Genomic DNA, 14944 nt, shown 5'->3' on the forward strand with positions numbered 1-14944 from the left:
GAGTCTTAGGAGAGGAGGCTACGCAAAACGCTTGAGAGTGAGAGAGGAAAGAAGGAGATGTCAGGCAAGCTGATTCAGTGCGATGCTTGCTGTATGTGGGAGGTCAAGGACACCGCTGGTGCCTCTGGCTGCTACAAGTGTGAGAAGTGCATCCAGGTACAGCTCCTGAAGGACCATGTTGGGGAACTGGAGAAGCAAGTGGATGACCTCAGGTTTGTCCGAGAGGCTGAGTCGTTCCTCGACAAGTCCTACAGCAAGATTGTTACACCTAAGGTACTGGAAGAGAGAAGGTGGGTGACAGTGAGAAAGGGAAGTAAACATGGAATGCACAGGTCCCTGGGTGTTGTACCTCTTGTGAACAGGTTCACCCACTTAAAAGCTGTCGGGACAGAAGACGTTGACGCACCGAGCGTCGCACTGGCTTGCGAAGCAAAAAGTGCTGTTGAGCCAAAACAAAGAGGCTGACGTCAGGCAATGGTTGGAGACTCCATTGTGAGAGGTACGGACAGGGGTTTCTGCGGCAACAGACAGGATTCAAGGAAGGTGTGCTGCCTCCCGGGTGCCAGGATCCTCAAGGGCGAGAAAATCCTCAAGGGCGAAGGTGAACAGCCGGATGGTGTAGTGCATGTTGGCACAAACGATGTCGGAAAGAAGGGGATGAATATTCCGAAGCGTGACGAGAGAGCTCGGAAAAGTGCTGAAAAACAGGACCTCCGGGGTGGTTATCTCCGGTTTGCTTCCAGTTCCTCGTACTGGCGAGAGCAGGAACAGGGAGATACAGGACCTGAATATGTGGCTGGGGAACTGGTGCAGGGGGCAGGGATTTAGATTCTTAGACCACTGGGATCTGTTTTGGAGTAAGGGAGAACTGTACAAAAGGGACAGATTGCACCTTAACAGGTGGGGGACCAGCATTCTGGCAGGCAGGTTTGCCACTGCTACACAGGTGGTTTTAAACTAAATAAGGGGGGGGGGTCAAATGGGATAGTCAAGGACGGAGTTAAAGGGAAGGGGAGTAAAGGGATAATTAATGACCCCAGAATTAACAGGTAAGAAAGCTCACAAAGGGATAGGAGAGTATGGCCAAGTGTAATAGGGATCGATGTGAATGGTGAAATGCGTAGGGAATTAAAAGTACAGTATTTGAATGCGTGAAGTATAAGAAGTAAAGTAGATGAGCTTGAGGCTCAGTTAGAGGTTGGTAGATATCACATTGTGGGGATTACTGAGATGTGGCTGCAGAAGGATCGGGTCTGGGAACCTAATATTCAGGGTTTTGCATCCTATAGAAAGGACAGGCAGGTGGGTGGGGGAGGGAGGGAGAGAGTAGCTCTTCTGGTGAGGAATGGAATTCAGTCCCTTGCGAGGGAAGACTTAGGGACCGACGAGGTAGAGTCACTGTGGATTGAGTTGAGGAATTGCAAAGGCAAGAAGACACTAATTGGTGTTATCTACAGACCCTCAAATAGTAGCCCGGATGTAGGGTGTAACTTGCAGCAGGAGTTAAAACTGGTAACAAAGGTAATACCACTGTGGTGATGGGGGATTTCAATATGCAGGTAGACTGGGAAAATCAGGTTGGTTCAGGACCCCAAGAAAGAGAGTTTGTAGAGTGTCTCCGAGATGGATTCTCTTAGAGCAGCTTGTAATGGAGCCGACCATAGAAAAGGCAATTCTGGATTTAGTGTTGTCCAATGAACCAAATTTGATAAGAGAACTCGAGGTAAAGGAACCGCTTGGAGGTAGTTAACGTAATATGATTAGTTTTCATCTGCAGTTTGAGAAAGTTAAATCGGAAGTGGCAGTGATGCAGTTGAACAAAGAGGGTTATGAAGGCATGAGAGAGGAGCTGACCAAGGTAGACTGGACAGGGATACTAGCAGGAATGATGGTGGAACAGCAATGGCAGGAATTAGAAACATAGACATAGAAAATAGGTGCAGATGTAGGCCATTCAGCCATTCGAGCCTGCACCGCCATTCAATATGATCACGGCTGATCATCCAGCTCAGTACCTGCCTTCTCTCCATACCCCATGATCCCTTTAGCCACAAGGGCACATCTAACTACCTCTTAAATATAGCCAATGAACACGCCTCAACTACCTTCTGTGGCAGAGAATTTCTGGGCATAATCCGGAAGACACAGGATCATTTCATTCCAAAAAGGAATAAAGATTCTAAGGGGAGTAGGAGGTAACCGTGGCTAACAAGAGAAGTTAGGGATAGAATAAAATTAAAAGAAAAGATGTATAACACAGCAAAGAGTAGCCGGAAGCTAGAGGATTGGGTAAACTGTCATAGGACAACAGAAGGAACCAAAACGTGCAATACGGGCTGAAAAGATGAAGTACGAGGGGAAGCTGGCCAGGAATATAAAGAAGGGCAGTAAAAGCTTCTTTAGATATGTTAAGGGAAAAAGAATAGCAAAGTCAAATGTGGGTCCCTTGAAGGCAGACACGGGTGAAATTATTATGGGGAACAAGGTAATGGCAGAAGAGTTGAACAGGTACTTTGGATCTGTCTTCACTAAGGAAGACACAAACAATCTCCCAGATGTACTGGAAGACAGAGGATCTAAGGGGGTCGAGGAACTGAAAGAAATTTTCATTAGGCGAGAAATAGTATTGGGTAGGCTAATGGGACTGAAGGATGATAAATCCCCTGGGATGATGGACTGCATCCCAGTGTCCTCAGGGAGGTGGCTCCAGAAATAGTGGACGCATTGGTGATCATTTTCCAATGTTCAATAGATTCAGGATCGGTTCCTGTGGATTGGAGGATAGCTAATGTTAGCCCACTTTTCAAGAAAGGAGCGAGAGAAAAAACGGGGAATTACAGACCAGTTAGCCTGACTTCGGTGGTGGGAAAGATGCTGGAGTCAATTATTAAAGAGGTAATAATAGGGCATTTGGATAGCAGTAAAAGGATGTCCAAACCAGCATGGATTTATGAAAGGAAAATCATGCTTGACTAATCTTCTGGAATGGTTTGAATCATGTTTTCTTGAATTAGATTGGCAAAATAACTCAGTTTAACAGATTTAAGAGAAGAGTTAGATAGAGCTCTAAGGGCTAGTGCAATCAAGGGATATGGGGAGAAGGCAGGCACGGGTTATTGATTGGGGGCGATCAGCCATGATCACAATGAATGGCGGTGCTGGCTCGAAGGGCCGAATGGCCTCCTCCTGCACCTATTTTCTATGTTTCTAGATTTGCCAGAATGAAGGAATAAAAATAGATTTTGGCTTTATCGTACTAAAACAACAAAGTTACATGGTCAACAGTCACTGAAATATAAGTTATGAAAGGCACGAGCCAGAAATGGCAGATGGTGATTTTATAATATGGTCATTAAGTTTCATTTTTTGTATATTGTGTGCAGAAATTAAATTTGATAGAAACATGAATAATTTATCTTTAAAATCAAACTAAGCAAAATCTTTGCTTTAGTTCCAGGTATTATTACCTGGAACTAAATTTCCGTGCTGTAATTGTTATATGTTATATGTATTTGTTTCAACAGAGACTGTTCCCTGTGTAAAAATAGGTAATGTTATGATTCAAATTATCATTATTTGTATATGCTTTTCTAAATTTGTTTCATGTTGATGTAACTATGCTAAAGTAGGTTGTCGCACATAATCCAGATTGCTACAAATGAGTCGATTCTTAATCCTTCCATCAAGCAATTCTGAAAGGACAGAATACCATTTATAAAACCACTCCTTAACTTTTGAATGTAAAATTAGCTGGGAGTGTAGATAAATATTGAACCTATCGGATTCAGACTTGTATTTTCAGGTTTACACTGCAACTGTTTGAAGGCTCAGGGAATGCCAGCCAATATGCTTACTATTGATTATAATCTAACAAATTTACCTGAAAGGATTGTTTCTCAGACTGGGACTGAATTTGTAGAAACAAGAAACTGCAGATGCTGGATTCTTTCTTAATAAAGGCACAACATTAGCCACCCTCCAGTCTGCCAGTCACTCTCCACTGGATAAAATTACTGTAAATAGCTCTGCTACAGCTCCAACAATTTCTTCCACAGCTTCCTACTATGTTCTAGGATACACATGATTGGGCCCAGGGGATTTATTTCCTTAATATGCCTTAGACTGGCAGCAGCACCTCATTTGGAAAGTGGACATGTTCCAAGACATAACTATTAATGTTCCTCAACTTCCATGACTTTCTTAACTTATTTTCCCAGTCCACTTTGAACAGCTTCACCTTCAAACCATTACAATTTCCCTAATTTAAGTTGATGACATTGGTTTTGGTCCTGTGGTGTTCACCTTCAAACTGCATTTGGAATTCTGTCAGATTGCGGTTACTACCTCATGGGAGGTCTTTAACCACACGATCTCTTACTGATTCTTATTCATTCTCATTACCTAATCTCAAATAGCCTGTCCGCGGCAAGGATTGTGACAAATGGCTCGAAGTAGCAATCCTTAAAGCAGTCCACCAATTCATTTCTACAATACCCTTCCTTCACTGTTTGATTTGTTCAAACAATAAGTGTATTAATATTTCCTACGACAATTGCAGTTCCCTTTAGACATTTTCCTATTTCTGCTATTGAGAGGGCACATTTTGCGGCTTACAGACTTCATACCCTTGCTGTAAATAAGTTTTTGACTCAAACCAAATCTAATTCACTAACCAAGGTGAAGGGGAAAAGATTTAACTGGAATCCAAGGGGTAACTTTTTCACACAAAAGGTGGTGGATGTATGGTACAAGCTGCCAGAGGAGGTAGCTGAGGCTGGGACTATCCCGTTGTTTAAGAAACAACAATAGGTATAAGATAGGGATATGGGCCAAGCGCAGGCAAGTGGGCCGAAGGACTTGTCTCCACACTGTATCACTCTATTTGCTATTTACATTTTCTACCGTGGCCTGTCACACTTTGCTTGTCAATATCCTGTTCCATCGTTCTCTCACTTTCTCTTGATGTATTAAACACCCCACTCTTGGAGGCTTCCCCTCCCCTCTTTCGTTCAATGTTTGCATTGCGCAACTTTCCTTACCTTCAAAACTACTGATTTCTCAAAGTAATGCATAGAATTTGTTTTCCTTTGTACGAACTTCTGAAATTCTGTAATGCAAGAACAGGTGGTAAATATACGGTACATTTTTCAACACATCTTTCAAAATAAGTAGTTACAGTTAGACAGTACAACAATTAAATTCTTCAACATTTTTAAATTGTTTATCACTCTTCATTCTCACCACATGTCATAAGAGCAACCTCTCAGCATTTGTATCTAAAATAATTAAAATCGTTATTTACTAATGTCAATAGCCTTTAATTTATTATATGCAATTGCAAGCAAAATTATTCTGCAATAAGTTAATCTGGTCAATCTTTTGGCAGGATTCCAAGTTTGGAAAATCAAACATGGCTAAGTTTTATCTACAACTTTTCCCCATTATCCCAAATATTTTATGCATTCTTCTCCCTTTTTTAGGGGGGGGGGGGGGGGGGGGGGCACCTCCATATAATACACACAACATCCAGGATCCATGGACACTAATTTCAATCACTTTATGTAATGGGGCATCGACTTTCCCCGTAGAGATAAATATGCATCAAAACTGAATAAATACAACTATCAGGATGTAATCAACTACATTTCTTAGTAACCTAATGCATGGCTCAACTCTCTATCATAGCTAGCTAGACCTGCTTCCCCATAATGACAGCACACTTAAAATCCACATATTTTAATATTCAAACCTTCAATTATATGAATTGCAAGATAGAATTGTACTTTGTGTATATTAATGTTTAAGTTTGGCAACTCTACCACTGCATTTCACAGAAATATAACAGTCCAATTTGTTAGAAATGAAAAGATAGATGGTACCTTCTGCATTTTTAATCACCAGACTAATTGAATTGTTTTTTGAAGATAAAGGACTAAGGCTACAATTTAATTTAATTTGATTTATTTATTCCGTTTCAGGGTCTGACCATTTTATGATCAGGCTAGCATTTATTTCCGATTCCCTGAAGATGGTGGACACTGGCTTCTTGAACCATTGTAGTTCTGCTGTTAGTTTGATTAGGTAAGGGAATTCCAGGATTTAGACCCAGTAAAATCTTAGTGCAATCTACAAGTGATCCTGTAGATGGCAGTGTTTCCTTACACCTGCTGCCTTTAAACACCTTGGCAGCAGAGGCTGAGGTTTGGGAGATGCTCTCGAAGTATTCTGGGCAGAAACAGCAATGTCATTTGTAGATAATGCACATTGCAGCTACTGTACACTGGTGGTTTTGAATGGTTAATAGGGAGCCGGAAAACAGATGGACTTGGCGATGCAAGTACACAAATTGGAAACAAAAGGGCATGTTGAGGAAGTAGTTTAAATGGATTTATCAATAAAGGCATTGTGTATAAACACGGAAATAATGCTGAACTTTTAGAAAACACTTATTATTTGGTCTCAATTGGGATAGAGCATTAGACTATGGTCACCACATTATTAAAACAAAAGGTGAAGGCTTTAGAGATGATGCAGAAAATATTTACGAGAATAATTCTTGGAATGGAGTCTATGGGAGCATATAAATTTAAATAAACTATAGCTAGACACAAAATGTTGGAGGAACTCAGCAGGACAGCATTTCCGGAGGGAAGGAAAGGGTGATCATTGATTTTTCGGATCTCGACCCTTCTTCAGAGTTCAAAGTCTGAAGGGTCTCGACCCGAAAAGCCTTCATTTAAAAAAAAACACATTTTTCCCACCAAAGTAGATAACTTCACAATTGTTTTATTCCATTAACTATGATTTTGCCAATTTACTTAGCCTGTTTGTATCCTCCTTATAGTCCTCATTGTAATTAGTAAACTTGGTTATGTCATACTGGACCCTGACATTTATATCAATGATGTACAGTGCATTCAGAAAGTATTCAGACCCTTTTACTTTATCCACATTTTGTTACGTTACAGCGTTATTTTAAAATGGATTAAATTCATTTTTTTTATCATCAATCTACACACTGAATGAAGAATCGAATGAAGAACATACAGAATGAAGAAGCGAAAACAGGTGTTTAGAAATTTTTGCAAAGTAATTAAAAATGAAATAACTGAAATATCACATTTACATAAGTATTCAGACCCTTTGCTACGGCACTCAAAATTGAGATTATGTTCATCCTCTTTCCATTGATTATCCTTGAGATGTTTCTACAACTTGATTGGAGTCCACCAGTGATAAATTAAATTGATTGGACATGATTTGGAAAGACACACACCTGTCTATATAAGGTCCTACATGTCAGAGCAAAATCCAAGCCATGAAGACGAAGGAATTGTCTATAGACCTCCGAGACAGGATTGTGTTGAGACACAGATCTGGGGAAGGGTATAAAACAATTCCTGTAGCATTGCAGGTCCCGAAGAGCACAGTGGCCTCCGTCATTCTTAAATGGAAGAACTTTGTAACCACCAGGACTCTTTACAGAGCTGGCCGCCCAGCCAAACTGAGCAATCGGGGAGAAGGGGCTTGGTCAGGGAGGTGACCAAGAACCCAATGTTCACTCTGACAGAGCTCCAGAGTTCCTCTGTGGAGATGGGAGAACCTTCCAGAAGGACAATGATATCTGCAGCACTCCACCAATCGGGCCTTTATGGTAGAGTGGCCAGATGGAAACCACTCCTCAGTAAAAGGCACATGTAAGCCCACTTGGAGTTTGCCAAAAGGCATGAGAAACAAGATTCTCTGGTCTGATGAAACCAAAATTGAACTCTTTGGCCTGAATGCCAAGTGTCATGTTTGGAGGAAACCAGGCACCGCTCATCAGCTGGCCAAACCATACCTATGGTGAAGCATGGTGGTGGAAGCATCATGCTGTGGGGATGTTTCTCAGCGGCAGGAACTGGGAGACTAGTCAGGATCGAGGGAAAGATGAACGGATCAAAGTACAGAGAAATCCTTAATGGAAACCTGCTCCAGAGCATTCTGGACCTCAGACTGGGGCGGAGGTTCATCTTCCAACAGGACAACGATCCTAAGCACACAGCCAATGCAGGAGTGGCGTGTCTGTGAATGTAATTGAGTGGCCCAGCCAGAGTCCGGACTTGAACCTGATCGAACATCTCTGGGACCTGAAAATAACTGTGCATTGACGCTCCCCATTCAACCTGACAGAGCTTGAGAGGATCTGCACCGAATAATGGGAGATTTAAGGCTGTAATCGCTGCCAAAGGTGCCTCAACAAAGTACTGAGTAAAGGGCCTGAATACTTATATAAATGTGATATTTCAGTTATTTATTTTTAATTACTTTGCAAACATTTCCAAACACCTGTTTTTGCTTTTTTATTATGGGGTATTGGGTGCAGATTGATGATTAAAAAAAAGAATTTCATCAATTTTGGAATAAGGCTGTAACGTAACAAAATGTGTAAAAAGTGAAGGGGTCTGAATACTTTTTGAATGCACTGTGCATTGAATAGCTGGAGCCCAACATCAATTTCTGTAACACCTGCCCCTTTGTCATGAACCTGACCTGAAAATTAACTAATTATTCCTATTTTCTATTAACCATATTATCCCAAATACTATGTGCTCCTGTATCGCGTGGCACTTTATTGAAGGCCATCTATGTCCAATTACACCATGTTAACTGATTCATCTACTTTGTAAGTTGCAACCTCAAGATACAGATTTCTTAAACACTATTTCTCTTTCATCAAGTTGTCGACTCTGTCTAATCTAATTATTATTTGCAAAGTGCCCTATTATCACTTTATTAAAATATATCCCACCATTTTCATATGCAGAAAATCTATGTTTAAGGAAGTGATAATTGATACTTAGTCAATAGCGATGTGTTCTTAATCCTTTTCTTAAATAGAAGGGTTACATTTTCCACCTTCAATATGCAGGGGTCAATTTAGACTTGGTAGAAATGTGGAAGATATAAGTATACCCACCTCTTCTGTATGTATGCCTTTCAAAATCCTAGGAATGGATCATCTGGTCGTGAGGATATATCACTGTTTAGTTCGGAATGGGATCAAGAGATATGGGGAGAATTCAGGAATGGGGTACTGATTTTGGATGATCAACCATGATTATATTTTGGTTGGCCCCTTCGAGCTGCACCTATTTTCTATGTTTCTATGTTTCCATTAATTTTTGCAATACCATTTAAAAAAAAAAAGGTTATTCTAAAGTTAATTAACTCCACGTCTATGGGCAGCATGGTGGCACAGCGGTAGAGTTGCTGCCTTACAGCGCCAAAGACCTAGGTTTGATCCTAACTATGGGTGCTGTCTGTACGGAGTTTATACATTCTCCCTGTGACAACGTGGGTTTTCTTCGAGATCTTTGGTTTCCTCCCACACTCCAAAGGCACACAAATTTGTAGGTTAATTGGCTTGGTATAAATGTAAATGTAAATTGTCCCTAGTGGGTAGGATTGTGTTAATGTGCGGGGATCGCTGGTCGGTGCGGACTCTGTTTCCGTGCTATATCTCTAAACTAAACTAAACAAATCTATAGTTCTCCACTATCTTCAGGAGGATTTCTATACCAATTTTTGAAGATATTTGATTTTCTTTTTGGTCATTTTCTTATTCTCCAATATGTTTTCTCTTATCTCTGTCTGTTGGCAGACCTTTTCCTTTATGAACATCTATGGATGCTCTTGTAACATATAACTCTTATCACAAGTTTACTCTCATATTTACTAGCAATACTTTGGTCCTCCTTTGGTGAGATATGAAATCTTCCAATCCTCAAGCTTATTGCTTTTGTTGACAAGAGCATACACCTTTTTCTAATACTATCTTTAACAAATCTTAAATCACAGTGGCACCATTTTTCCAGTTGGACATATTGCCTTTAAAAAAGAGACATTAGTAACACAGCTTATTTTTTGTCTTCTAATGTAGTTTTCCAGCCTACATAATCCATCTATCTCAAGCCTTATGCCTTCAGTTTGTTTTATTCAGCCTCTTTCAGCCTAAACTAAATCTCTTCTAGTCATTAAATAAAATGTTAGTAGAATTACTATTTATTAAAGGTAGCCTAACTATCATATTAACTCCCTTTCGTTACGCACATTCCGGCTCCATACTGTTACTGCTAACTTGGTTTGTCCAGTCTAGATGTATTCCTATAATACCCTAGTTATGTGCACCTCTAATTTAACATTACTTATACCATTATTACATTACAACATTACCACAGCTGCTTGGAGTTCTAAAACCAATTCTCACCATTGTCTTCTATCTCTTGCTGTTTCTTAGTTACACCAAAACTGATTTGTCATGCTATTTTCTAAGCTAAGGTCTCCTCACTATTGAATGTATCAAATTTTAAGGTCAATAGACAATAGGTGCAGGAGTAGGCCATTCGGCCCTTCGAGCCAGCACCGCCATTCAATGTGATCATGGCTGATCATCCCCAATCAGTACCCCGTTCCTATCTTCTCCCCATATCCCATGACTCAGCTATTTTTAAGAGCCCTATCTAGCTCTCTCTTGAAAGTATCCAGAGAACCTGCCTCCACCTGTAGGTCATCACTACACTTCCACCTTTCCACTTTTGTTTGTCTATTGTCAATGTTAAGTATCGTGAAATATTTAATTCTTTGCAACAGTATTTCTGTAATGATTATTAGTTTGTACCATTTATCTATTTTTCCACTAATGCACACATTTTGTTCTGAAGGTTATGCGCATTCAGATGAAGAGCCCTCAATTTCATCAATTTATGATTTTTCCCTGTTCTGTCTCCAATCGGAGATTTATTTATGGTCTGCCCCATCCTAGCAAACTCTGGTTTTACTACCTTGTTCAATCATCTATGTTCGTTCTCCTCAATGTCAAGCAAAATCATTTGGGACAATTTCTGCTGAAGAGAAATTTAAAGCCCCATCTGCAGACTGAGTTATCTAATTTTCCATGGTCCTCATTTCCTTTTTAAAAAATAACTCACCATTGTAAACCATTTCAAAGTTAAACGGCTGTCCTTCATAAATGGAATTCAAGTGCTTCATGGCAATAATTAGGCAGAGTTCCAGCACAGACAGACCTACAAGGGAAAATGGAGCCAGATATTAAAAATAAAATTCACAGATAATTTCAACTAAACTTTAAAAAAATCAAAGGCAATTCCCAAGTTGACTGCAGCATATTTTCACAGACTTCAAATAATTGGAAAATTATCCGTATTAAAGCGAGATGCGACAAAGAGGAAGAGAGAGCAAAATAGTGCACAACACAAGATCTTCAATGGAAAGTTAATTATGAAATGCACAGTTAAAATTTCTAATCATAGTGGTTCTCTGCAGGGCTATGCATTTTTCAACCAAATGACCAGTTAATTTTAGAGGAAGCAATTAAATAGCAAAAGGAAAAAATAGAAAAACAAGCCAGCTAAAAGTTAAAACCTCCAAATAAATTTTAATATGGTAGAACAATGCAAACAATTCAAAATCCCTTCCCCTGATGCAAAAACAAAATGCTTATATTAATAATTTTACCATTTCCCTAACCAGAACAGGATATAGTGCTCTGAAATATAACTACTGAGACACAAAATGTTTTTGGCTTGATGCAAGAGAAACGGGTATTAAAAACAGTCAGTATTAAAAATTATGGGCTTTATAATCAAAGAGCACACAAGCATCTATTGAGGTTGCACGGGACTAGGTACTCAAAGCATGCTTCCCATTATGCATGACTGTTTAAAAAAAAATGTCAACATAATATAAATGGTAAATTAGACAATATCTACAAAATTACAAGCTCTTTAAAACAAAAAAAAAGCAATAAAACTGAACAATACAAATGCCTCATATTCCTTTTCCTACAATATAACAAGCTAATTGTTAACCTGTTAACATAGATTTTGGTCCTCGTCACCAGCACCATTCCCTAGCTACCAACTCTGTCTCTCTCTGGGAGCTGTCTAAAACTGAAAATGACCATTAAGCACAATACGTTCAGTCTAAAAAAGAGTTACGAGCAGAATAGAGAGGATGGAACTGTGCTCACTTGAGAAGGAAGAGAGGGGATTAGATGCACTGCTCAAATTTTGGTATTTTGATCATTGCCAAATCCCTGCATAATTAGTAGCCTTAATCTCAACTGCTCAGACCCCAAGTATTGCAATTCACCATCTCATCTTTTCTCTTAAGATATCTCTTTCATAGAAACATAGACATAGAAAATAGGTGCAGGAGTAGGCCATTCGGCCCTTCGAGCCTGCACCGCCATTCAATATGATCATGGCTGATCATCCAACTCAGTATCCCATCCCTGCCTTCTCTCCATACCCCCTGATCCCTTTAGCCACATCTAACTCCCTCTTAAATATAGCCAATGAACTGGCCTCAACTACCTTCTGTGGCAGAGAATTCCACAGATTCACCACTCTCTGTGTAAAAAATGATTTTCTCATCTCGGTCCTAAAAGACTTCCCCCTTATCCTTAAACTGTGACCCCTAGTTCTGGACTTCCCCAACATCGGGAATAATCTTCCTGCATCTAGCCTGTCCAACCCCTTAAGAATTTTGTAAGTTTCTATAAGATCCCCCCTCAATCTTCTAAATTCTAGCGTGTACAAGCCGAGTCTATCCAGTCTTTCTTCATAAAACAGTCCTGACATCCCAGGAATCAGTCTGGTGAACCTTCTCTGTACTCCCTCCATGGCAAGAATGTCTTTCCTCAGATTAGGCGACCAAAACTGTACGCAATACTCCAGGTGTGGTCTCACCAAGACCCTGTAGAACTGCAATAGAACCTCCCTGCTCCTATACTCAAATCCTTTTGCTATGAATGCTAACATACCATTTGCTTTCTTCACTGCCTGCTGCACCTGCATTCCTACTTTCAATGACTGGTGTACCAGGACACCCAGGTCTCGTTGCATCTCCCCTTTTCCTAATCGGCCACCATTCAGATAATAGTCTATTTTCCTGTCTTTGCCACCAAAGTGGATAACCTCACATTTATCCACATTATACTGCATCTGCCATGCATTTGCCCACTCACCCAACCTATCCAAGTCACCTTGCAGCCTCCTAGCATCGTCTTAAGATTCTTGACTGACGGAATTTTTGACATTTTGCTGCAAGATCACTTTGAAGCTCTATCATGTTTTGATATGCTTTAAAGAAGTGCATTGGGAGATTTTGATAAGTTATAAGGCTTGCTGGATAATTATAATTTGCTGCTGTATTTTCACTGACTGCAGTGTAGACTATTAATCCTTAAATCTCTGATTTCTGGGCTGAACTACATTGCTCTCCCTACCATGTAGTATATTTGCTTTGGAATCCATTGTGTACAATCTGCTGGCATCCAGAAGATCCATTGATTGGATACTTGGCTTGGAAATGGTCACATGACTAAGAGCGAACATCTGAAATCAAAATAATATTAATTAAATAACTGGAGATTATTTGTCATCAATGCAAGATATTTCCTAGAAGACATGGTTAAATGGTCTTCTGGAGAGTTAATCGCTGCTCTATAAAGCAGTCTGAAGGGTTAATGGAATATGGTTCTAGACCCAAAATGTCGTCCACCTATGGTCTCCAGAGATGCTGTCTGAGCCACTGAGTTACTCCAGCACATTGTGTCTTTTTTGTAATAAGTGTCTGCAGTTCTTTGTGTCTACATTTAAATCATATAATCAATTCACTTAATGACAAACTAGTCAGGATAAAAATGTACAGGAACACAGTCAGGTGTAGGAAGGAACTGCAGATGCTAGTTGTACACCGAAGATAGACACAAAATGCTGGAGTAACTCAGCAGGACTGGCAGCATCTCTGGAGAGAGGGAATGTTCTCTTCATAATGGTGTTTATAACCAGAGGTCATAGGTTTATAGCAAGAAGTAGATTTAGGAGATTGGAGGAAGAATATTTTCATCCAGAGGATGGTTGAAACCTGGAATAATTCATTTGAATGGGTGGTGGAGACAGATACACGCATGGGATTTAAATATTTAGATAAGCACTTAAAACCAATGAGAAGCATATTAGCCGAGTCCTGGAAAATTGGATTGGTAAAGATAGGTACTTGATGGTTGGCAAAGACGTGATGTGCTGAAGGGTCTGTTTCCATGCCCTAAACTGCTTATTCAACAGAAGCAGGAGAAATGTTTTTGGATGAAATTTGCATTTCTGTAAAGTCTTTCATATCTTCATCCCAAAGTGCTACATGGCCAATAAAGTACTTTAAGGAGCATTCACTGTTGTTATGCAGGGAAATGTACACAGGAAGTTTTCAAAAACATGTATTGTAATATTGTTGATTGAAAGAGAAATGTTAATCCATGCACTAGGTGAACTTCTTGGATATTCTACATGCTCCATGCTGGATGACTATGGCTCCAGGTCTAGCTGGCTCAAAATTACAGTCACATATTTCAATAACACTCTGAAATGTATAAAGTTCATTTTGTTCAGCATGAGGTAACAGCGGGATACAGCATTCAATTTGACGTTTCTAAATAAGGATTTCTCTGCATTTGCAGCAACAAAAGATTAAATTTAAAGGTTTGAGCCAAGAATGCTCCCCTAGTAAGAGACACAACATAGCAAAGAAGAAGTCCATAAATTTAAATAGAACATTATATCAGAAACTGAAATAGGCACAGAGAGACCTTGCATTTTGATCCAGACATTTTTCTGGGAAAGAACAATTTTTACAATTACAACATTCAAAATATATATGGAATATGGAAGCTAAAATGTTTTTATTTATTTTAACTCAATTATTAACTTGAATTACATAAGTGATTGAAGTTGCCCAAACCATGTAAATGTTCACAATGTTTTCTCTTGTGCAACATCAGATGTCATAGAATACAGGTGTCAGAGGTGAGGAGGCAGGAAAATAGGGATAGGAGAGATAGATCAGCCATGATTGAATGGCGGAGTAGACTTGATAGGCCGAA

The 14944-nt window shown here is 39.7% G+C and overlaps 1 protein-coding gene across 1 annotated transcript in view; it reads right to left on the bottom strand.

The window, feature by feature from the left end:
• Positions 1-14944, bottom strand: part of orc4 (origin recognition complex, subunit 4) — a 99795-nt gene that overhangs the window by 4865 nt on the left and 79986 nt on the right. The window contains 3 exon segments of the mRNA XM_055638683.1: positions 5040-5107; positions 10971-11066; positions 13292-13400. Coding sequence (XP_055494658.1) covers positions 5040-5107; positions 10971-11066; positions 13292-13400 — 273 coding nt within the window.

This window comes from Leucoraja erinacea, chromosome 7, assembly GCF_028641065.1.
Source record: "Leucoraja erinacea ecotype New England chromosome 7, Leri_hhj_1, whole genome shotgun sequence".
Taxonomy (NCBI): Eukaryota; Metazoa; Chordata; class Chondrichthyes; order Rajiformes; family Rajidae; genus Leucoraja; species Leucoraja erinaceus.